At 37.2% G+C, this 24,633-nt stretch overlaps 2 protein-coding genes across 5 annotated transcripts; both read left to right on the top strand.

The window, feature by feature from the left end:
* The first annotated feature begins 531 nt into the window (after nucleotides 1-531).
* Df31 (Decondensation factor 31) lies at nucleotides 532-4,551 on the top strand. Its single transcript, XM_017080497.4, has 3 exons — nucleotides 532-826; nucleotides 2,799-3,172; nucleotides 3,233-4,551. The coding sequence occupies exons 1-3, from the start codon at nucleotides 801-803 to the stop codon at nucleotides 3,388-3,390; spliced, it is 558 nt and encodes a 185-aa protein (XP_016935986.2). The 5' UTR covers nucleotides 532-800; the 3' UTR covers nucleotides 3,391-4,551.
* A 1,866-nt stretch (nucleotides 4,552-6,417) lies between these two features.
* LOC108021186 (choline/ethanolamine kinase) lies at nucleotides 6,418-15,183 on the top strand. Of its 4 annotated transcripts, none has more exons than XM_017089773.4 (8): nucleotides 6,418-6,724; nucleotides 10,335-10,441; nucleotides 11,155-11,521; nucleotides 11,580-11,732; nucleotides 12,404-12,795; nucleotides 13,183-13,251; nucleotides 13,575-13,998; nucleotides 14,268-15,183. In XM_017089773.4, the coding sequence occupies exons 1-8, from the start codon at nucleotides 6,704-6,706 to the stop codon at nucleotides 14,328-14,330; spliced, it is 1,596 nt and encodes a 531-aa protein (XP_016945262.2). In that variant the 5' UTR covers nucleotides 6,418-6,703; the 3' UTR covers nucleotides 14,331-15,183. The 4 variants fall into 4 exon arrangements, 3 of the variants coding, with proteins under 3 accessions (XP_016945262.2, XP_070852840.1, XP_016945261.2); XR_010653597.2 differs by lacking the exons at nucleotides 6,418-6,724; nucleotides 14,268-15,183 and adding exons at nucleotides 9,709-9,988; nucleotides 13,401-13,498 and having other exon boundaries at nucleotides 13,575-13,801; XM_017089772.4 differs by lacking the exon at nucleotides 6,418-6,724 and adding an exon at nucleotides 9,712-9,988.
* The last annotated feature ends 9,450 nt before the right edge of the window (nucleotides 15,184-24,633 follow it).

The raw sequence follows: 24,633 nt of genomic DNA, 5'->3' as shown, positions 1-24,633 counted from the left end.
CTGGCAACCCTTTTTAGAGATGAACCGTGATTTTGAAATAACGTTCATGCCATTTCTTTATCATCAATAAAATAAACATATGTACAAATTAAATATCAAAGGTGTTCCCCTTTTAAGCAAACAATTTTAATAATATGTTTAATCACATGACTTAATTTTTAACAATATCTGTGACTCAAGATCAAGTTTCACCTCTAGCTCTCTCTCGAAGCTAAGACCGCTCACTTTTGGTGTTGACTAACGTTGAACTCAACGCCGCAAGCTCGCAAAGCTCTCATCTCAAGGTTTGTCCGATAGCTTTTTACAAATAAAGCGCCAACACAGCGGGGTAATTCTATTGTGAAATTTATAAGAAATCACGAGTAGCTAAAGGCCCCCTGAACAATAATAAAGAAAATCCCCCTATTCAACGCTCAGAAAACCAGTTTTCCGGGGAAACTGCTAAGCCGCAGGCAGAACTATCGACGGCAAAGGACCGACGCCTACCAACACTAGAGCGCGCCGCTTTAAAAGCCGGCCCGACGCTCTTCGCTCTCTCATTCGGCGTTTTTCTTCGTGACTGTGTGGACGTTCTCACTTGTACGGCTAAATCTCCAGCAACCCAGCGACTTTCCTAGCAAAGCTACTGAAAGAGGAAGCGGCAGTTTGCACAAATTTATAAAATTTGCCCAGTTTGCTGAAAACCCAAACGACGTGTTGATCTTCGAATCGTGTTTTTGGCGCACATACCAAAAAACCAGCAATTTAAACGTGTTTTCGCGCTTCGCTTTTGAAAAGTAAAACACCAACAGTAATTCAAAATGGCTGATGTGGCTGAGCAAAAGAAGTGAGTACTTTATTTGTCGTTTTGTGTGTGCTTGTGCATTTTGTTTAAACAATTGGAATGGAAATGGAATGGACTGGCAGCGAATTTCGCGAGTGTACATCTTTTTCGATGTTCGTCGCAACGGTTTGGAAAAATTTTCTTTTGAATTCTGTGTGTCTATATACGCAAAACCGCTTGGCGGCAACAATGCTGTTGTCTCGCTCTCGCCAGTGGATTGTAGGTGTGCGCGCAAAAAACGACGCCGTTGAATTTGGCGCGGCGTCATGGTGCCTTCTCGCTCACTCTCCGGCCGGCAAACCAACGACAACGAGAATTGGCTTGAGTGTGTGTATGTGCGGTGGTGGTGGCGGCGGAGTAGTGAATTGTGTGAGTGTGTGCGTGCGCCAAGCGAAGTGCGCAAAAATGTATGAATGTTTGGTTGTTTGTGTGCGCATTCAAGTTGCCGCTCTTTTTCTTGTGCTGTTTAATTTCAGCTGTCTTTTTTCTGGCTCTGTTTGCTTTTGCTTTAGCATTTCCTTCTTTTTCCCCCCCGCCAACCCATTAATTTTCGTCGCTTGTCCTTCACACTCTTTTCTGCTCGCTTAAAGCTCACAAAGCTTGGCATTAACTGCCGACGAATTCTTGTTCTCGCTTCCAGGTATTTTGTCATTGCCAAAAATAATCGCAAGCTGCTCGCCGGCTCATGAACCGCATTCTTTTCAGGTTTTCTTTTGCGCCTCACATTTTTGGGGGTGGGAATGGAATGGCAGGAAAAAACCCGTTAAATCTTTTGTCTGTTGTCTTAGGTTGTGCCGGTTTTCTTTGGCATGGATTGTGGGGAGAGGAAAAGGATAGCATAGTGGGTGTCTTTTGACCGTTATTTTTGTCGCTTTGCGTTGCACACTTTACAACTCTGCCTCTCGCTTGCACTGCTTAACTCCCTCTCTCTCTGTCTCATATGGCTACGTGATGCGCGCACACTTAAACCGCTCGTAGGTGCGTGCGAGCGAGACCACTATATAGAGGCGCATAAAAACCAGTTTTTATTTCCCCTCTCGTTCGACCGTTTTATTTCAAACAAGTCGCGCTTTTTACTTTTTGCAAGTCGTCTGCAAGCATCTCTTTTAGCTTCCCACTTTTCGGTTGTTTCTACACACTCGCACACATTATAAGGCATGCCATTTATATGGAAAAGAGCACGCTGCCAAATGCCGCTCACCTTTTCTGGTTTCTTTTTGCGTCGCAGTTTGCACGAGTTGTTGCTCCCATTTATCACTTTACGGCAGCGACGCCGACGCAGGCAGATGTTACAATGATGCTTTGTGCTGCCGTTGTTGTTGTTGGAAAGAGAGGGATAATGGGGAAAAAGTGGCAAGAGGAAGGAAACAAGGAAACGGGAAAAAAAACGTTACCGGCGCTAGAATGGAAAATTTTCCAATTTCACAAATGTTTGAAATACCATTGTGTGAGTGCGGTGTAATACGACCAAGGAAAATACTAAATGGCTGGAAAATGTATTATTATACTTGGATTTTAAATATTTAGATTTTGAAAATAGCGTAGGTTTTCTAAATATAACTTTAAAAACAATATAGACTATTTCTTAGAAAAACTTCTAAATTGTAACATGTATTTCTCAATATTATAAAGTATGCATTTCTAAATTTTTTTTTTTTTATAAATAATTATATATAAATTGTTAACTACTGTCACTAGCAATACTCTGTTTCAATATAATGATTTCATATTACCAATTAGTGTTTGTGTATTAATAAAATGATGATACCATCAGACAACTAAACAGTGTTCTCGAATTAGTCATGCAAGAATAGGTTCCCTCTATTGAAATTTAAATTCCATTGTTTTCCTTAATCTCTGCCACACGCAAGAACAAATATAGGATTGGTAAAATGAAGACAACACATTATTTCAATAAACAATACATTTTCCACAATTAAATATGCTCATCCACGTTTTTACCTTTTATCCACAGCGAGACCCCCGTCGTCGAGAAGGTCGCAGCTGAGGAAGTCGATGCTGTGAAGAAGGACGCCGTTGCCGCCGAGGAGGCAGCAGCTGAGAAGCCAACCACCACAGAGAACGGTGCCGCCGAGGAGGAGAGCGCCGCCAAGGAGAACGGAGCACCGGCCGCCGACAGCGCGGCAGCCGCCGATGCCGTCGATGGTGAGAAGGCGACCGCCGAGGCCGCTGCTCCCGCCGCCGAGGATGAGAAGGAGGAGAAGAAGGACGAGGACAAGAAGGAAGAGTCCGCCGCCGATGGCGAGGAGGCCAAGAAGGAGAGCAGCGAAGCAGCTCCAGCTGCTGTTGAGAACGGCGCCGAAGAGGCCGCCAACGGTGACTCAACAGGTGTGTAATATGCTTCAACGATTCCCCAGCTCAGGTGCTAACTATTACTACTCTTTTTAGATGCTCCCGCCGTCGAGGCCGTGAAGCGGAAGGTGGACGAGGCCGCCGCCAAGGCCGATGAGGCCGTTGCCACGCCGGAGAAGAAGGCGAAGCTGGACGAGGCCAGCACAAAGGATGAGGTGCAGAACGGGGCCGAGGCTAGCGAAGTGGCCGCCTAAGGGAATCGCCCGCGGAGCAGCACACTCAGTAATCTACTTATAAAATACTTACTAACACAAAAAACAAACAAACGCAAAACACACAAATTACGGTTCTACCGCCAGCAACACGCACCAAACCACCCACCCACTCTACCAACGTTCGCACGTGTGAGTGGGTGGCTGCGCGTGGGTGGGCGGGCGCAATTCTCCAATAACAATCCTGCAAATGGGAGCGTAGTCTTATAGCGTACCGATCGATTCTCTCTGTCTCTACTAACAAAAACCAACTACCAACCAAGCAACCAACAACAACAAACGAGAAACAACAAAAATCCATTATCATTTAAAAACCTTACTTAAAAACTTAACTTTAAAGCAAATTATATATATAAAGCGAAAGATTAAGAGAAAAAAAACAGAGTAAGCGAAATTAAGATGCGAGACCCTCTATGTTTTAAGATTAAAAGTTGTAAACAAAAAGCGTCAAATTTAATAATTGTAATAAATACGAAGCGAATGAAAAAAATTGCAAACAAAATCTCTAAATAAGAAAAGCAACAATAAGAAATTTGAAGGCAAAATAACTTTTTTTTGTCACTTAAAGAATTTTAATTTTACAACCTTATCCTATATTGTGTATGAATATTTATATATATATGAAACAAGCAAAACTACAAAACAGCAAATGTAACAACAAGCTGCCAACAACAACACCCCCAGAAAAGTTGAAGTTTCTGCCAACTGGCGAAAAGAGACGAAACAAATCATACCATATAGAAACAATAAAAACCACAAAAAAACGGAATAAGAAATTACATTTTTATATAGCAATAAAAAAAAGCAGTGTAGTTCTTGAATAGACGGGGCGAAGGCATAGAAATTTGAATGTCTTTACAACCATAACCTTGTTTTATGTATAATCAAGATTTGTAACTATTTTACTCGCAATTTTCCGTTCCGTTACTTTCCATTGTCTTTGCGCTCGAAATTGTTTGTCTGGGGCGTGTACTTAAGCCAACCTTACTAATTGTAAGTTAGTAAGCCGATTTCCACAAGCAGCCACCAACATGAATCAGTTAAAGGGCCCAAGTTTAGTAATGGCCAAGAAAACCGGCATTCAGCAAAAAGAAAATTCGAGAACATACAAAAATAAATGGAAGAAAAACTTACAAAACAAAATGCTACGTAAATTGTTTGATTCTTTGTTTAAGGTTATGCATTCGGTCATGAGGTCTGTGGACTCAACTGTACTTTTGTGGGTGAAAAGGAGTGGAGTGAATCGTGGTGGGAACCTTATCTCACGTGGAATCTTCTAGAAAAAGCTCTTGGTTCTGCCAGAATACATATGTATGAATGATCTGGAGCGTGAATCATTCATTTTCTAGTAATTTTGGTTGCAAAAAAGCTCTTCAAATATACACATATTGGATGAATCATGGTTTAAAAACTTTCCTTGCTATTTGTACGTCGGCTGTATACAGATGTATACAAATTCGTAAGATCACTAAAATGTACAGTATTTTTAATTGTAAAGGGAAATACAGATTTGAAAAAGTCGTTATCCTAAGGATACCTTCTATATGGTACCACTTTATCTGATTTTTTGACGATACTTCTTTGTAAATATGTTTTACATTTGATATCAGTTTCACTGGTGAACATAAATTTTAAAGGATTGTCATATATATGTTAATGAAAAGAATCTTATTAAGCACCATTTACTATTATTTTGACCTTAGGTGTTTATTGAGTTTTTTTGATGGTCTGGCAACGCTTTTTCAAAGCATTGTTATTGTGGCAACTCTGGAGGCTGCGTCGACTTGGCAACGCCATGTTAAAGAGTTGCCATTTTTGATTTTTTCATATTGAGCGGTAAATTTGAATCGAAAAATACAGTTATACGTGGCCTGCTCAACATATCAAAACTACTTTCAAATTGGAACTTTTAATAATTCTAAAATTATCGAGAACTATAAATATTTTCAAGTAAAGTTGAAAAACAGAATATTTGTAATTAAAGCTAAATATTATTTCTGACTGGGCGTTCGTGCGGATCGTCACGAATTCTACTTGGAAAAGACTAAAAAAGCTTTTGTAAACATAATTTTGAAACGCAATTAAACGTCCTTGACCTAGAAAATGATAAATAGACAAACAAATGTAAGCCAAAACAAGAAAGGAAGCCAACTTCGGCACGCCGAAGTTTCTATACCCTTGCAGGTCGTTCCCGTGGGAGCAATGTATGTACAGAGTTTTCCGATTTTTAGAAAAAAGGGTCTATGTATTTTGACATTAATTATCCGATTGTTCCTATGGTAGCTATATGATGATGTCGTCTGATTTGTTTTAAATTGTAATCAAAATTCTGAAATATTATAAGAATGATCCCAAGAGTAACGTTTAAAAGTCCAAAAACACAGAATTTATATATATTTTTAAAATTTTTTTTTAAAATATTTTTTTGATCATTCCTATGGGAGCTATATGGGACAACTACATCCTGTCCGATATGGCTCGTTCCGAACTGCAATAGAAATAACACGTTTGAAATGGTTTCATCCCGATAGCTTTAAAACTGAGGGACAGACGGACATGGCTAAATCGATTCGTCTAGTGATGCTGATCAAGAATATATATACCTTATGGGGTCAAAAACGTCTCCTGCACTGCGTTGCAAACTTCCGACTGAAATCATTGTACCCTCTGCCAGGGTATAAACGTAAAGTATTGAATTAAATACAAACAAAAACAGGTTTTTCGCCCTTAAGGCGTAGTTTAAAATTGTTATTAAGTTGAATTCTTTTCATATTTATTTTGACAGTTCGTTTCGATGTAGGTTTCAAAATTTAAAATTTCAGCCATCCAAAAGTATTTCGGTATTTTTCGGGACTTCACCACGTATGTACGTTTTGCGAAAGTCGAGTCATTACTGATAAGATAGCAGAAGAATCGCAAAAAGAGTAGAGGGAGAGTCGCCGTCTCTCTGCTCCCAGTAAAAAAAGCTTTTCTACTTGGCCCCCGATCGAAGGCGGCGAGTGTTAGTTGAAACTGAAGCGTTCTCGCGAGTAGACGCACTGGAAACCGTTAAAAGTGCCTGAGAAACTGAATCCGCGCATGTACTTAATATAATACAATATTGCCATTGTTGTTGCAACTATATTTAATACCAAGTGACGTCGAAACAACGTTCAACAGCAGTACGTTCAAGTGCTTTTTAACCTCGTGCCGTATTATTGCCCCATATTGTTGGTGTTTGTGAGTGCTAGTGCCTTCGTTCCGGAATTGGAATTGCCAACCAAAGCAGCATAAATATTTAAAAGAGCGGAGGACGATGTCCACAAACCTGCAAAAGGTAAGAAGACCGTGATTCCCAAAGTTGCAGGCCTCGCTTTAACATTTTCTCCCAAGCGCTTTGCGAATGCGTCAGGTTTTGCCAATGTTTTTCCCACACGTTTCGTGCAATGACCGCAAGCTTTTGCGTATTCAGATCGTAGCTGTTTACTGGAAAGGTTTCACTTCGTACTGACTGTATTCCCAAGGAAAAGGTTTTCAGGAAAAAAAAATCCACTGGTTCGGAAATTAGATGACATAATACACATAAATACGTGATATCCTGATCCGTTTGCTGATTTTAGATCTTCACTTGTATATGGTATCTGAATATAACAAAATTAATATTGTGTAAAATGAAAGTATGTGCGTAGGAAATTCAATTAAAAGTGATGCGAATTGAGCCCATACCATCGCAATATCAATTCTTCACAAAATTTTTTTTAAATTCCCAATAAAATGTGTCCTTCTATGGTTCATTGACTTGTTATCACTAAATCAACGTCTATATGGGAAGTATATTGTCTCGAAGTAATTACTCTACAGCTCGATAAAAGAACCCATCTTATCTTAGAATTGTCTCGCATTCCATTTACAGTTTTTGCGATTCCTGGCTGAATCGCACTTCGCACATAAAGATTTCTTATCGGCACTCGTGGATCACTTCTGCGTTCATTGCCGTCGCCGTCCTCCCATATTCCCACTTATCAGTAACTTGGGGTATAGTCATTTGGTTTATTTCATTTTTGAATTGCGTGCGGCGCTCACCCGGTGATCAAAAGTGATTTTTGGGCAGTATAGATAGATTATACGATCATATTAATTTGACAACATTGTTGCGGTTAGATAGTCAGTCGCCACTTTGGATCACGTGTTTTGCCAGTCATTGCGCAGTTAAAATCTCAATTGCAGTTTGATAGATTACACTACCCGCCTTTTATTGAGTCATCTGTATATAGGCCCTTATTCTGATTATATCTGGTTTTTTTATCGCTTGTCGGTTATTCCCAAAGTTTATATTGATTGTAAATATATAGAGCTAATTAAGCCATTAGCACACCTTCCAAGTGTTAATTAGTAAATCGATATATTGAACATATATTTAGTTGCATTTGCCTTTTATATTACATTACTATTTCATTAACAACTTGCACGTTTCTCAAAATTAAGCCTTAAATTCGGAATACCATTAAATACCCATTAGGTGGGGTTATTTGCTCATTATGAATAATAAACATTATCAACCGATTAATGCGTTATCTTGATGGAAATAGATAAGAATCAGACGAATACCAAGAGCCCATAAATCAAAATCTGAATTCACGTTTTATCCTTTAATTATATTTGTAATTGTTGGCTATCAGATTCAAATATGTTGGTTTATTTGAAAGTTTATTGTATACATAAAAACGTTCATTTCACTTGATGGTGTATTAGTGAATTCTTATTTTTTTTGGGGATAATCTTAAGTGACGTTTTAGGTCCAAAGTAACTATCGTTAAGTACCAAGCTAAGTTTGTCTAATCTTATCGCCTGCAAATTGATTTTGGGCGATTATGCTTATCGATTTAAAATGACCCACTAGTGCCAGTGGCGTTAAACATTGGCTATAAACACGAGTACACTAAGGCCTGCCTTCTCCTTAAAATTTCCATACTTTTTTAGGCTTAAAATCTACTTTTACTTTATCTCGAATAGTGTTAAATAACTGTGTCAAAGAAGCTGTCCAAAGAATTATTATTATATTACCTTAACTTTCAAATCATTTATGGTATAATTAACAATTTGCTGATAAGGTTCTGATTAGTACACGTGGGGGATCTATAAATCTTCAAGTTACATACTTCACGCACAATTTATTAGAGTTCTCAGAATTTCGCTATCTTTATATAATTGTTTGCTGATAAGTACGCAACTTTTTATGCCGGTGATAAGGGTCCGGAACAGGCTAATGAAATAATTGTGCCATTTATTAACAATTTCATGTGATCCGCTGGTTGAGGTTGGCGACTTTCCATTCGCCAATTATCGTTTATACCTTTAGCCATAGTGTTGCGCAAAAGTACTACCTACCATTAGATTTACTTATAACTACCTAATTATAGTAATTCAGACAGTCATTTCAATACTTCAGTTCACACTGAGCCATATCGCGTATTTATTGTTAACATATTTGTTTTCACTTTTCCAAGCGAGGAAATCAAAGCGACAAATGACTATCAAAACTGACCGGACATGATAAGTGTGTGTGTGCTGTGCGTTTTCTTGTAAATGTTGGATGGAAGATTTTCATGTGTTTCACGATGGTTGCGTGGAAAATTCCATGGATTAAGTGAGAGGCCGCAACATCCGTCAAAGCTGGGACAAATATAAAGATAATCCAGTTTATTCTGGAAATTTTTTTTCTGAAAAGATGTGAATTATAGTTTAAATTTTATAATAAATAACTTTTGAATTAAGTTAAGATATATTGGACAGGATCACTTTACTAAGGATAGACAACATGTGGTTCATCGCACGATTGGGTGACAATTTTGATCGGATAAAGTAGCGGTAATTAATATACTTGAACATGTCGGCGCCACACGTCATGACTTTATATATAACATAGATTACAAAAAAAGCGTGTGGTTAAAAATAATCTAATCTATCGAATGCCATTAACAGGGTGGAAAGAGTTGGGAAAGAGTTACAGGCAATTATAGCCTTCAAATCAGCACGTTAACCACTATTTTTACCTGTCACCACACCACAAAGAATCATCGAGAACATCTGTTGAAAATCTCAGCAAGGAAAATCTACCTAGACGTCTGTCAGGTGAACATATGGTTACCCTGGGGGTGGCGCCCCTAGTTCATATGGTGGTGGAGCAGAAAACACTACAGCTGCCGAAATAGAGAGAGAGCGAGTGAGAGAGGTACGGATTTACGGAGAGTATTTCTATTTCGGCTACCCCTGGTACTGGTAGTCCGGGTCTTGGTCTTGCAACGATGAGTCAGTTTGTTTTTGTACGCCCAGCTGGAAACTACTTATCGCTCGGATCCGATACTATACGAAAGACTTCCTGTGTGCCTTCGCTACTTGTTTTCCACATTTATATAATACGATTCATATATTATATCGTACTTCAATATTTGGATTCACTACGCGTAGCATGAGACTGAGAAATTGTACGAATAACAGAGCACTGAAACGTCGCCAGCAGCAGGATGATATTATAGATCAAAACTGTTGCTTGAGTAAGCGGTGCAACTATGATAATATAGGCCAACATTTCAAACGGAATGTAAGACACTTTATGCTAATTAGTTTCTTTATCAGATCAGAATCAGAAGTCTGATTTGATGATTTCAAATCCCACTGTAGAGCTATCGATTGGTGTAATCTCCTTGGGTTCCATAACCAATTACTATAAATTTTATCAATATGTTTTACTTTTGCCTGTCTGCGCCCTAATTGCATTTGCATTTTCGTAACTGCACTGTTTTTGTTATTTTTAGTATTTCGCCAGGGCCAATTGTTTTGTCGATTTTCTCTCTCTCTTCGGGATTCTCTTTCCTGCCGCTTTCTCTTTGGCATAAATGTTATAAAACCCTCACCACCCACCACCCTCTCTACTCTATTTTCCACAGGCCACCCTTGAGGAAATTCGCCATGCGGCCGCACGCATTTGCCGGGACTATTTAACCGGACGTTGGAAAGTGGCAACTCCTGAAAATTTGGTGGTGAAGCGCATAAGGTAACTTAGTCCATTGCATTTACATGGTTTAATCATATTGTAGTTTTTAATGATCATATTTATTGAAGTGTACGATTCGGGATGCTACAGACATTTTTTTTACAATCTTAAATCTATTATGTTCTTAAATAAACATCAAAAATGTTTTCATTTTGAAAAAGTAAATATATACACAGGTGTCACAGAAACCGTCGATGGTTTGGAAACCGACCAACCAAAACCGTCGGTGTCAGAGAAACTATAAAGTAAATTTGTAAATTTGGTCTGATTCTAGGAACTTTTTTCAAATCAGATTTTTTTACCGGTTTGTTTTTCGAGGAAATTTTTGTTGAAAAATATTTTTGTGACACCCCTGATAGTTATCTTTCCAATCTCGCATTTCTCATTTAAATACAAGTTGTATAAATACAAATACTATTTTGGAATGTTTTGTGTATTGTTTGTTTTTCGATATAGAAAAGAAATCAAATTAATTTGTTGAAAGATTTGTTAAGCCAGTCTGAACAGTATTTTTAGATTTTTGTGTTCACGGAATTGGCAAGCGACCTTCTTCTTGTGATTATATACACCCGGAACAATATTATATTATTTTATGAAAAAATTCTTAGGTCAATGTTCTTTATATTATGGATTTTGGTTATTAGAAATATGTATTTCGCCAGATTATATAGACTAAGCATTTTCAGAAATTGATATTGATTTATTTTTTGCAGTGGCGGTCTGTCCAACTTCTTGTATTACGTAAGCCTCCCCGACTTGGATGACTTCGATGAGCTGGAGGAAGAGCAAGAACAGCAACAGCAGCAGGTAAATGGCAGTGTCGGCAAAGACGTCATAGGCACCGCCACATTGGCCCACAGTAGCCCAGTTTTCACACGCGACGATGAGGAGGCGGCCAAGACAGCCGAGGTGGTGGGCGTTCCATCGGTGGCCACCGAGTTGGCTAACAACGACGACGACGACGATGACGACGCAGCCACTAGCGCCAAACAGGCCCACAAGCGTCAGCGTTTCGATAGCGATAGCCGCGACGCGAGCTCGCTGAAGCGATTGCACGCTCCCAAACAGGAACCTCGTGAGGTAGGTCGTCCCCTAAAATACCAGGCTACCATGCTATAACCTAATTCCTAATCCACAGGTTCTGCTGCGCATCTACGGCCAGACCCACGGCGATCACGCGCTGGAGAGCATGATCACCGAGTCGGTGGTTTTCGCCCTGCTCAGCGAGCGGAACTTCGGACCCAAGCTGCACGGTATCTTTCCAGGCGGACGTATAGAGCAATATATTCCGGTAAGTAGGGGATGTAACAAAAGACTAGGGGTCTATTTATATCTATAATCCTTGACATAATAAAGTTGTTATATGGACATTATAGCAATACCCCCGGTATGTCGGTGATATATAACCGTAGACTGGTTATCTAAACTTAAGTTAGCTTTGGTATTATTGAAATATAGTAATCCCTAACTGGTTATAATTGTTTTTTACAAATCCAAAATTAGATTGGTTTAGAGCTAATGATTTTATAAAAACATTTTTTATTTATTTCACATTGGATTTAATGTGAAATGCGTCGACATATAACTATTATATGATAATAATATACTCATGATATTAAATGTAATCATTTAACGGAAGAGATATCTTGTTATTTTGTCAAATAGTTTTCTTAAGGGGTATGGTTTTTTTTATAATAATACCATTTCTATAGCAGAGATCAAACATATAAGAAGTTTAAGTTTAAGTGATCATCTATACAGGGGTTATAGAAATCTGATCTTATTGGAATGGAAGAAATTTCTATAGCACCCTGATAAATGATATTATATGTATATTTAGCTTATGTAGATTCGATCTTGTAACTAACAAAGTAAGGAAGAACCGTAGTGAATACTTTAAATTTCAACCTCTTTCACAAAAACCCATATATAATATTTGTTAAATTTTCATATTCCAATTAGGCACGGGCATTGACCACAGCGGAATTGGCAGAGCAGCGAATATTGATGAAAGTGGCTGAGAAAATGGGTGAGATCCATAGCCTCAACATACCCATGTCAAAGGAGCCGGATTGGATATGGAACTGTATGCAGCGGTGGGTTTCCGGCCTCGAGAGCATTGTAAAGGGCAATGTCCAATCGAAACCCAAGTCCTCAGTGCTGCAGAAGCAAATGGAATTGATGCGAACCTTTGACTATGTACAGGAGATCGCCTGGATGAAATCCGTCATCGACGAGGGCGAATATCCAGTTGTGTTCTGCCACAACGATCTTCAGGAGGGCAACATACTGCTGCGTCAGCCTCCAGCTGGTCAAAGCGAGCGCACGCCGCGGGAGTCCATCAGTAGCTTGAGGTAGGTTGAATCCCCTATTGATCCCATAATTCCATTCCAAATCATTTTTATATTAAATCTTTAATATGTTTAGCGCGCAAGTTATAAACATTAGGATTTCCCCAATCTTAATTCTTTGTTTTTATTGAGCTGTATTTTAAAATCACCCCTTAAAGTGGCCTAGTACCATAGAAACAATTCGGTCTACTATCTCAATTTTGTTGTATTTGAAAATATTTGCGTACATACATACAGATTCTTAACATTTTTAGACACATAAACATATGATACTGTATTAAAACAAATCAATTATCGCACCCCAGTTAATTGACAGACTAAACAAGAAACGAAAAATTATTTATTTGCCTTCATGATTATAAACAAATACCTCTTTTATATTCTTTGCAGATCCAATTTCGACGAAACTCTGGGCGATAGTCTTGATGGCAACAGCAACATCTCGGAACCGGAGATAAAGTGAGTACATCTCGAGTATTCGAGAGACTAGTAGACTGCTAACCCGTTGTTTTGTTGTGGCCTGCTAACCAGTAACTACTTGCCCATTGGCCCATTAGCCGTAAGTCTCTGCTAGCCAGACCCCTATATAAAACTACCTACAATTCTAGATGGCCCCAATTTGCTGCGGTCGTGATTTGAGTTAAAAAAAGTGTGTGTGCTGGTCAAAATGCAATATACTTGTTGGCCAAAGCAAAACAAAATACAGGTTATTCTTGACATTCGTTTGGAGCGATGTACTCGAAATACTAACCATATCCATAAACTCTTCATATTACGTATAGCAAATCGCACAGCATATCGCCATCGCCTTGCCCGGAATTGGATACCACAAATGACTCGGCGCTGGATGCCAGCTTCACAACCGACAATGAGCCGGATCTCATTATCATTGACTTTGAGTACTGTGCGTACAACTATCGGGGCTACGATCTGGCCAACCACTTCATCGAGTGGACCTTTGACTACACCAATCCGCAGTTCCCCTACTTCTACCACAACACCAGCAACTGTGCGACTGTCCAGCAGCGGCGCGATTTCATCGTCAACTATCTGAAGAAGTACCACGATGACGAGAACTACAATCCCACTGGACAGGAGTTGGACAAAGTGGATGCGGAGATCCAGTTCTTCACAATGCTGTCCCATCTGTTCTGGAGCCTGTGGTCCGTCATCAATGTTACATCGGCAATTGAGTTTGGTTACTGGGTGAGTTCTATGGTTAAATACGCTGTAAATAATATAACTGGGAAACATCGATAGTGGACGCCATCGATATTATCGATAATATCGAAGATCAGAGAAATTAAACGCGAACTTACTAAAAAGAAGACCGATATAATCGATGTTGAGTCCAAACCATCGATGTTTCCTAAATTATAAAACCATCGATAGTATCGATAGTGATATCGATTTTTTTACCAACCCTAGTCAGCATTTTATAACAATATATAATATTTATATTATTCTTTTTTCAGGAGTATGGAATTGCTCGAATTCTGGAATATCAAAAGCTGAAGGCAGCCTATCTGGCTAAATGAGGGCAAATGTCAGTCAAGGGTCAAAAATATCAACAAAAAATCTTCACTTAAATCGAATCAGAACCGTACTTAAGTGGCCTTAAACATTAAAGACCCTGCTCTCCATCTCCCCGCCCGCCATTGTCCTCGTCTAGAAATGAGTTTGTAATGCAATTTTATCTAGTTGGCCCCCAACAAGGATTTATCACACTACTTCAATATTTCACAACGGAAAAGGGAAAGATATCGAACCATTCAGAAAGACTAACTTATTTTTGTATAGAAAAATTAGTTATTTAGAATTGAGAAACGCTGAAAGAAAAGTCATAATACTAAATACTGCTGTGATTATTGCGTGAGACAGAAGACAGATAAAACGCCGACAACAATTTTACACAACTTCAATTCTTGCTCCTGTTGCGGAAGTTCTTTCCCAACAGATCGGATCGAAAGTATTACAGGCACAGGACCCAGCACATCCCTATATTCTACGCAGGCTCATTATACGATCTAATGCATTCTAAGCTCTATACAGAAACACAATCTTGTATAAATTTCGAATTTATTACTTATTCGAATTTCATTGATTTAAAGCTTAAAAAATTACTTTCGTATATAAGTATTATTTTGCATTCTACTCACGAGTCGCCACACAACGTTACTTCTATACACTAAAAGCTTAGTTAAAATTTGTATCGAAATTATCTTTCATTTGATCCATCGAGGAATTCAGGCGAGTAGCGTGACTCGGCCAGCAACCATCATGTGTATTTTATGTACCTACCTAACTATCCCATATTCCTTATTAGAAGTTAATTGTATGTTTTTAGATTTTAAAATATTTTTGCGTATACTTTTAATAAATAAATAAATACTAGAAACTAATAAATTTGTTTTATTTGTAGCTATAACATTCTAGTGTTCCATTAGGTTACCACTAATGATACCTTGAAAAAACTTACATTTATCTATTATTAAACAATTTGTAATTGTTTAAAAAATGCCTATTTATTTTAGGAGGATACATATGGTTTTTGGTATTTGAAACAATATCTTAAACTTACATGATTAGGTTAATTTTGAATAAGCGTTTGAGTTTATCTCAAAATCTACCGCATATATAAAGGAATTTAAATGTAATTTTACAAACATTTTCATAAAAAGAACTGTACTATAAACAAATATTTTTTTAGGTTATTAATTTTTAAAATTTATAAAAATTAAAAAATGTTTAATCCCTTGTCTTAGCAGTAGTTTTTATGGTGCTGAATATGTGATGATTTCATATATTAATAAATATATCTGATGGTTAAACTTTTAAGGCGCGGGGAACTAAGTCGATCTATAAAAAACATATATTTGGACTAAATTACTTTTTTGTCATTAAACCTAAAATAAGGTAAACGTAATAAAATATAAAATCCTTGCAAAATTTTTTTGGTGTATTGTTAAATAAGTTGTTATCCGGGACCGAAAGTAAACACTGCCAAAAAGGCGATGAACGATACTGGGTACCCAATTACTAGAACACTTTGACATTAATTCAAAACACAATGAACCGGACTCCGACAATTGCAGGATTGGAAGCAGCCAACCGATAATGCCACGCATCTTTAATTAATGCAGCACCAGAAGGAGTGACCAGAAGGAGCATTTAATGCTTGACAAGCCTGAAGTCCTTTCTCGGTCACTCCCTCTCCCGCCATATAATTACACTAGTTTACAAAATTAGATAAAAGTGTGGTTGGTTAGAGGTGTGGGTCTCCCTGATGAAAACGTAAATTTTAGCCTGGCGACATATGTAAATAAATATGTAGAATGTATGTAGAATAAACCTAGCGGCATCTATGAACAATTTTGATATATTTGGTTTAAAAGAGGGCAACGGATCTCATAATCTTAAGCTCTGGCTAACCAATTCCTAAATTCAAAAAAATTTACCATTGTGCCTTATATTGGTAAATAAATCTTGTAAAATAGTGTTAATTGTCCTATGCTTGACCGGGCCTGGTCTTGTGGATATGCATTGCTCTCGAATCTATTCGAAACTAACTGGGGTTTATGTAAATGCAATAAACGCCCCGATGGACTAACTCAATCCATAGCTTTTGTCTGCGGGTATGCTTCTGCCCAGCCTAAAACTGCTCCTGACAGGACACAAACATGGAGCACGGGGACACTTGGGAATACAAAGTGAGAAATGTTCTTCGGTTGCGCCACCACATGTCCTTCGATATCTGTTGAGAACTAATCAGTCACCAGAAGCCAGTTGTTGATTTGTTGTACAAAGATTTTTGACCGCAATCCAAGGAAATTTCAAATCAGTATAGGAATTCTCTTTAATTAATGAGCTTAACTGGTGAGTGTGATATGATGGAATGAGTGAGGAATACATTTTATTAATTCAAGAGGTTAAGTTTAATACGATCTTACTGTTAATGCCTTAAAAAATTAAATCAAATAGAAAAAAAATATTTAATTAACATACAGAAAAGTTTCGAAATTATTTATTGACTAGATTGTATAATATGAAAATGTAAATACTTTTATATTTAAGGTCACGAATTTGATTTACATATATAACAAATTTTGTTTTAAGTAAAAATTTTAAGTCAACAAATAAACATACGACAAAGAACTAGAATCAAAATGTTTTAAACTGCAATAACTCAAAACATTTTACAAAAATATATATAGCTGTGTGTGAGGGATATTTTTTATCAAATAAAACATTTTCTTTGATTAAATCTCATTAGTTTACCTGAATATCTTCCAGATAGTCACATGAAGCTGTTCTTTGATTTTTTAGACGAACTTGCTTGAAGGAAACATCGGTCTCAAACATCGGCCCAAAGTTGCAGCTCAGACTTGAGTGAAAAGTCAAAAATGTTGCAGGCTGGGGTGAAAAACTGATTTTCCCCTGAATGTTGCTGGACACATGTCTTAACTTGGTTTGAAGGGGAAATCGGTTTCGGTTTGAGCCGCATTTTTAGTTTGAGTGGAACCACTTAAGAACCTCATACCATCTTTGCCTGACAAATAAGCTTTGTTTGGGGCCGGAAAAGATATTTAGCTTTTTAATGCGCTTAAGATTTTCCAAAAAAAAAACCAGTTGCTATGTTGGTGGTCGTGAGTGAGCGATAAAAATTTGAATTTGTCAACATTTTTTATTGTGATCACATAAAAATCAATTCTTCTTATTTTTAGCATTCATTCATTATATTTTTTGATGTTAAGCCTATTAACACCGACACGGTTATTAGGTCTGGGAAAGTTGTATTTTTTATTTCACAGTCTACGAGTGTCGCATTGAAAGCTAAAGGGCTCATGACTTTAATCCTATGTAAGGAATGTTAATTTAGGGCTTAAGAATATTGCCCTATATTTTTTATATTTTTAGTCATAAAACCAAAAAATAAGTTTTAAACCTAGAAAACGAATTGTAGTTTGGAGTTTAGATGTAAGAGTAATTCTTTAAAAATTATGACCTATATTTTGTGTTAATTTTTAGTATAATTTATTAACTAGCAGCCAAATGGCTTACTTCAGACACTTATCGCAAATTCTTGTGGTCAAGATCGTATGGCAAAAATATACATCTTGAATGTTACCAAATACTTCAAAAGAACATGGCTTTAAATGGAAGTTTTGGATTAGAAATGCGGTTGTCACGACTTAAGAGATGTTTTTGTTAAAAGCTTTTTTCATCAACGATTTATAAATGTTATATACGAGTTCTTTAATTTGGTAAGTGTGTTAAATTCCATTGCAATTTTTATAATCCCCGCTTGGCACTACTATCCTTCTCTTCCCCATCCCCAGCCCTTACAATTCAATTTCATGGGTCTGTGCGTACGACAATTTGCCTACTGTGCAAGTGCTAAATAGTTGACTGAATGCCACGCCCACACTCGGATGCATCCAGTCAGGCGGGGTCAGTATAGTCGTGGATATGGATATGGACATACATCCGTACAGTCGGCAAACAAATGAACTGGAGCGTTGATAGCCCGTGTTCCATGGCACCGGGCTCAGGATCCGGAGGCATCCGTAGACATGTAAGTTCTCCGAAACATAATGAAAACTTTTCGATCGAATGCATTCTGCCCGCCCAATACCATCATTCACTACTGCCCACCAACGGTTAACTGTTCGTTATAGCTGCCAAAGTTGCTGCCCCAATGGAAACATATAATCGTTCATATGGTTCCGGATGTGCAGCAGTTAATAGAGCAGCAACTGCAAAAATATCAATTTAACAAATGTGTGGCGATTGATTGGACCTTAAAGTTAATACAATGTTAATATGGGATTAAAAATGTAATGCAGATTGTTTTCGTAGCTTTATAAGATATTCAATATCTTAAGAAATTATAAATTAATAAAATGGGATGTAGAATTTATTAGTGCCCCCTTTAAATAAAACATTCCAAATTACTCACAATACCGAATAAAAACCCTCCTTTATTAATTACAAGCTCAGAGCAAACAATCTTAATATTCTTAGAAACCATGAAACTGATGATGACTAGCCAGAATTTATCGAAAACCCTTTTTGTTATAATAGACCCAATTAAACAATGCTGACCAAAGGCCATGACCAATTAAGAATTTCAAGCTGAATCAAACAAAACCAAAAATCAACAAATCAAAACTGCTCTTCTCACCTGTAAACAAATTAGAGCTGTGGAATGAATCCTTTTCCATGGAAGACCAAGGGTGGTCGATTAAAGTAGGTGTTGGAAATCAAAAAATTAAGATTTAGATACGCACGAGTTGGCCACACCGCAAAGGTCACCTGTGGGGTTAAAATGCCTGGAGAACCGGTTCGGCTTGACTTCAACGATGTAAGAATAAATAGTCTCGAGGATTGTTTTCTTTTCGTTGCGCATATTTAATAGACTACAAATAAAACAAAAGCCGCTCGAGCCAATGAAATTTGACTAATTGCCCTGAGTTCTCGATGATTTTTGGAAACCACTCCAGTCTGAATTGCATCTTACTGCTTTGGAAAAACCATTTAGCCACACTTCATATGCAGGCAGCTAACAAGAAAACTGCATTAAGAACCATCTCTAGACGAAAAAGCCCATGTAAAATGGTAATACTTTGCGTTAGCTGTAAGCTGTGGTCATGTGAGCAAATTGAAAAAAAAAACAAATAAATTTTAAGTTGTCACTTTTTGTTGTAAATAAATTCTTTATTGGATTTAAACATTCAATTAATATGATGCTACCTCCTTCTAGCTTAAGGCCCAGTATCTATAACTAGAAAAAATGTCAAAGTAGTTGGAGGCAATTTGTAATTGTCTGAAAATCAGAATACAAATAAATAATATTATGTTATTTTAGAGAATGTCTAATCTGGTAAAAATAATAATCTTGCGCTATATATAAACTATAATAAATAAATGTTTATTTGTAAAATCACAAAAGCTTTCTTATATATTTTTTTAGGTTTCTATATACCTACTTACGAAGTGTTGAAAGTTAATAGCATTTGAAGTTTTATGCAAACAGAATCCACTATCTCATTACTCTTACAATCTCCCACTTGCTCAACACTTACTCAAATTACCTACTAAACAATTTATCTCAATTCTAGTGCACACATTTGTGGAGTCAAGAAAATCAATCCCAATTTCGTAGACAAAATAGGAAGTGTGTATGAGGTTTACGACTAAAGGCCTGCGTAATCAAATATAATTTTTAACTATTTACGAGTACATTGCCGCACTTTTCCCAAGTAAATTATTAACATTAATGCCCGGCACGGGCAGTTCTATGCCAAAAAGTACACAAAGTGGGTTTGGAAAGGAGAATAGGAAAATGGCAGAGAAAACAAACTGGAATAAATAATACCAGCCCACCGAAATGGAACTTCCCCTCGTACCGCCCCCAGTAATTGAGTGATCATAAATATGTATGTGAGCATCGACTTCTCCAATGAGGCATGGAAAACCTTAGCCGCCCATATTGCGTTTTTCGGTCCCGAGGAAAAAGATTAGCTCTTGCGCGCTGGGAGGTTTCCAGGCCTGAAAGGCAGTTCCCCATACAAATGAGGGCTTGACTAATGCACGATATTAATGGGTGTAACCAGTGCCAGAGGCAATCTGTATCTGCAAGGCCCGAGACCTCGGAGAACCAAGAGTCAACACTTGGCTTATGAATAGTTCATGGCGCGAGTTGACAGTACAATTTGGTCGCTGTTTTTATGTGTGTACTTTGTGTGGAGCAAAAACACATTTGGCCTTATTGCTTACAGCATTTTGAGCCAACTGTATATATATAAAACAGAGGAATCATTATAAACAACTTAATATTTCGCAATAGGAAATTGTCTAAAAATTGTAAAAAAGTAGTCTTGTAGATAATAAATTAGGGGATAAATTAAGAAAAAATTGTATTAAATTTTTTTTTCAAAATAATAATATTCGTGACTAAAAAAGGAGCGGTTCAAAAAAAAAACTATAACAGAAGTCAGTCACTTCAAAACAAAGGTCTGGCAATATGTATTTTATAAAACATAGAGAATTGTTACATAATCACTTTGGATGGCAAATCCTTATGCCAGAATTTTCTTTTTTACCAAAAAGATAATGTACAACAAATTGTATGCAACCTAAAAATGTATAATAATATGTTTTGCTAAGTCCGTTCCTTAAAGAAAAACTTCCTTGATATACTTAACATAGAAAAATATTTTTAATAAAAGTTAATGGCAAGTTTTATCTTGGACCTATTCGATAATTTTCTTTTTAAGCTGGCTTTAAGATATGTAGCTGTGGAAACAGTTCCACGAAATCAACGGCTAATTACCATTCATATTGCAGATGCATTTGAAAATATCGCGAGCCCTTCTCAGCCACAAAAGACGTACCTACTCAAGAAATCTTGGCCCAGCAGCTGCAATCCGGCCTCAACTCATTTCCTAATCAATTAAATATTCAGATCTCAATAGCCGTTTCCTGGCCGAATGAATGCAATGGGAGGTTGGACAAAGCGTTGATTCATCGCGAGATGCGCTTTTCCTTTGTGATTTCGTAATTACATCTAATGAATTCAGCGAAATGAAATTGAAAGACCATTCTAAGAAAATCGCAGAAGAAACCCTCGTCTTTTTGCACTGCCTTCTATTAGTGCTCCAACTTTTCCACCGTAGTAGCTCACTTTTTGTCCTTTTTTTCGATTCAACGAGCTGCAATCTAGTCTGTTGTTCCTGTCGTTTTTCATTTTCAAGGATGGGGAACAAAGATGTAGGCGGTTGGCTTATGCAAATTTCATTTGCAAATTTTTCGATCGTAAATCTATTTTTATGTGTGTGGGTCACACAAAGCCAATTAAACACTTTAGGCCATCGATTTTGCAGACAAAGTTTAAGGTATTGCCTTTGGCTCCTGAAGAGCCATTTCTCAAGCTGCCGACTTGGGCTTTAAGCTAATTTTTGGCTAATTGACATTTTGACATCAATTACCGCACTTTCATGTACTCGATTTGAAGTGGTTGTTTGTTGGAAAATCCGAACAGCTGTCAATAACCATATTTTGAGATTGTTAACAAGACGCTTAAGGTTCTGATAGCCAGTGTTGTTACATACCCAGATAGAGTTACAATTTAGTAGTACCTCTTACTAAAAACTATTGTATAATAAATAGTCAAATCCTACTGCAAAATAGAAATACGTTAAAACCACATTATCGTTCATTTCAATTCAAAACTGCGATAGACCAAACCCATAATTAGGAGCTATTGTAATTAGGCCATATTGTCTGTGGAGCAACCTTACCATACAAAATTTAGAAATTTATAAATGCACAAAACACAAAACTCTGTATTGAATCATTAAAATAATTCATAAAAACACAAAAAAAAAATGTTAACACCTTTACATTTATCTAGGTACTGTAAAATTTATATACCTTTCCCTCTTTACTTTTGCACAACACCAGTTACCTTGCCTATAGGTAAAGAAGTACCTTTCCCAACCCTGCTTATAACAGGTGTCTTGACTTTAATGCCTTTAGTTTCTAAGCCCAATGGGGTCTTGGTAATTGTTCTGAAGCTTGAAAGTTTTCCTATTGATTTAAATAGTTTAAAGTTAAACGGAAGGGTCAATAATACTGACAAATTTGTGAGTATAGAGAACCCAAAGGAAGTTTGGGAGTTTCCCTTGGCGGCAACTATAAAGCGCATCTCGTCAGCCTTTTGGGATAAAATATCTCTTGGCCCCCATTCTGAAAGCAGTCCAACTGGCGCCCCTTGATATGTCTGCTCCTTTGGCGATGGGATAGCGCTATCCCATCCGAACTGTCAGTGCGAATTGAATGACCCAGACTGTCAGGCTGCCAAAATGCAAAAGCGGGCCAAGAAGCTAAACATATATTGAAATCGTTGCATCGACAACAACTACAAATGTTCTACAAAGGAAATGTCATGGCATTTTTACACCCAAGCCAGCCGGCAGATAGGGCCAAATAATAAAATAAAGTCGAGAAGCCAATGCTTTTCTCTTGTTTCACTCAGTTTGCAAGCATTTTCAAGTCAGTTAAGTAATGGAATGACTTTTGAATATTTGAAGAGCTCTTTCGCTCCTTGACTTCACATACTGCTGATTCCTCAGCTAGTCTTTTCCCAGGCTCTTTTAAAATTTCATGAATCCTGTTGTCGACCATTCCAATCTTTATTGTTCTTGTTTTCATCTTTAAACTTTTCCCCAATGCCAAATATAGTGGAGCATTTCTTGTTGATTTAGAATTCGTTAGTTGAAGCTTGAAAGCAAAGTTTCAAACATTGCATGGATTATTTGATATGCAAGAATTGAAAAAAACTTTAATTTCAATTTTTGTTATTCTAAAAAATTTTTAACATTGCATCAATCTTTGTGAAAATCGTCTAAGTAACTAATATTGATTTGTCAACTTTAATTCTATTGAATTTGAACTATTAAGTTGAGTAATCGCTTCTGAAAGGAGTTAAATTGTTTCTCTTGTTTGGTATAATTTTAATATTTTACGCACAAAATTTCAAAAATACTAGGCTACAAATTAAAGATCAAAATACGTTGCGTTGAAAGGAAAAGTCATCTCAAGCTTAATATTAAATTGCCAACATTTTGTCACCAGCACTTGACCAATAAAACCAACAATCAACAGTCAACTGAGGACAAACAAGGCGGAAAGCCAAAGGAAAAAATCACAACAAAAGTTGTAATATTATATAAATAAAATTCTCATCATATTTTTATAGCAACGTAGACATAAAGATTCCTATCGCCACACATCTACGGTCCGAAACGATTTTTTTTGGCCTTCCAACTGCCCCCGATGTTCCCCTTTTTTGGGTCATTCCCCGTCGCTGAGGCTGTAATCTTTTGTTATGTGACCAATAAAGTAGGCGGCACAGTTGGCCCTCAAGCGGTGGCTGGTCAAATAAAAGGGCAGCAACATTGGATCCAGATAGGGGGCGTGGCCGGGAGGATGCGGGAGGCGCTCGAAATTGGTACGTAAACCCCCGGCATAAGCCAAATGTGCAATAAAAGGATTTGCGTGAGAAATTGCATGAGCACGCATTTTAAATCCACATTAAGAATGTATGGCCTTAGTGGGAGTACGGGGAAAATAAAAGGAAAAATAATTGAGGGGAAAAAACTACGATTAAATAAGTAAACTGAGTAATATGTAATGAAAAGCATTCGAAAGATAAGTATGGCAAATTGTTCAACTCCTGCTGCTGACATTATTGAAATATGATTCGAGTGTATTTAGATTAACTACGTAAAAGAGCGAAGGTCTTGTCACTATTAAAATAATATGAAATTCGTATTTAAGATACTCTTAAAATATTTTACAATTTTTGGGGTGCCTATTATGGCTAACATTAAATCTCAGTTGACCTGCGTAATTCATCTTTGCGAAGTTTAAATGTATTTGACGTATTTAAGAAGATATATGTATTATCTGTGTGTTAAATCCGAATATTTTTTAACTATACATCATATATTCCTAACGCAATTACTTATCAATTATTACATAGAAACTTAAATTAATCTTTATACCCCATAACATTTTCTTTGCATTTAATAAGCAAGTGCCTAATAGATAACCCATTGCATTGTTTGTTGCATTTTGTGCCGAACCATTCATTATTGGCAATTTCAATAAACAGAATACTGCCTCTTCAACTAAAAGCATCTTTCAGTCAAAGGTCGACTTGGGTCACTAGCAATTACGAGCTCTTTGGCCAGCGGCTATCATTACAATAGGATCAGCCACTCATGTTGGTAATGTGGATGTGCAAAGATCTTTCTGGTTTCTACTTTAGTCCAC

Source organism: Drosophila suzukii, chromosome 2L, assembly GCF_043229965.1.
Source record: "Drosophila suzukii chromosome 2L, CBGP_Dsuzu_IsoJpt1.0, whole genome shotgun sequence".
NCBI classification, from domain to species: Eukaryota; Metazoa; Arthropoda; class Insecta; order Diptera; family Drosophilidae; genus Drosophila; species Drosophila suzukii.
This window is presented reverse-complemented; position numbering and strand designations above follow the sequence as displayed.

What these genes read in the sequence shown, in the direction of transcription:
- LOC108021186 (XM_017089772.4), top strand. Translation starts at nt 9,857, where the DNA reads ATGAGACTGAGAAATTGTACGAATAACAGAGCACTGAAACGTCGCCAG. An exon ending in GTATAGAGCAATATATTCCG is followed by an intron (nt 11,733 to 12,403) that starts GTAAGTAGGGGA and finishes TATTCCAATTAG; the next exon opens with GCACGGGCATTGACCACAGC. An exon ending in ATCTCGGAACCGGAGATAAA is followed by an intron (nt 13,252 to 13,574) that starts GTGAGTACATCT and finishes TATTACGTATAG; the next exon opens with CAAATCGCACAGCATATCGC.
- Df31 (XM_017080497.4), top strand. Translation starts at nt 801, where the DNA reads ATGGCTGATGTGGCTGAGCAAAAGAA. An exon ending in GATGTGGCTGAGCAAAAGAA is followed by an intron (nt 827 to 2,798) that starts GTGAGTACTTTA and finishes TTTTATCCACAG; the next exon opens with CGAGACCCCCGTCGTCGAGA. An exon ending in CGCCAACGGTGACTCAACAG is followed by an intron (nt 3,173 to 3,232) that starts GTGTGTAATATG and finishes TACTCTTTTTAG; the next exon opens with ATGCTCCCGCCGTCGAGGCC.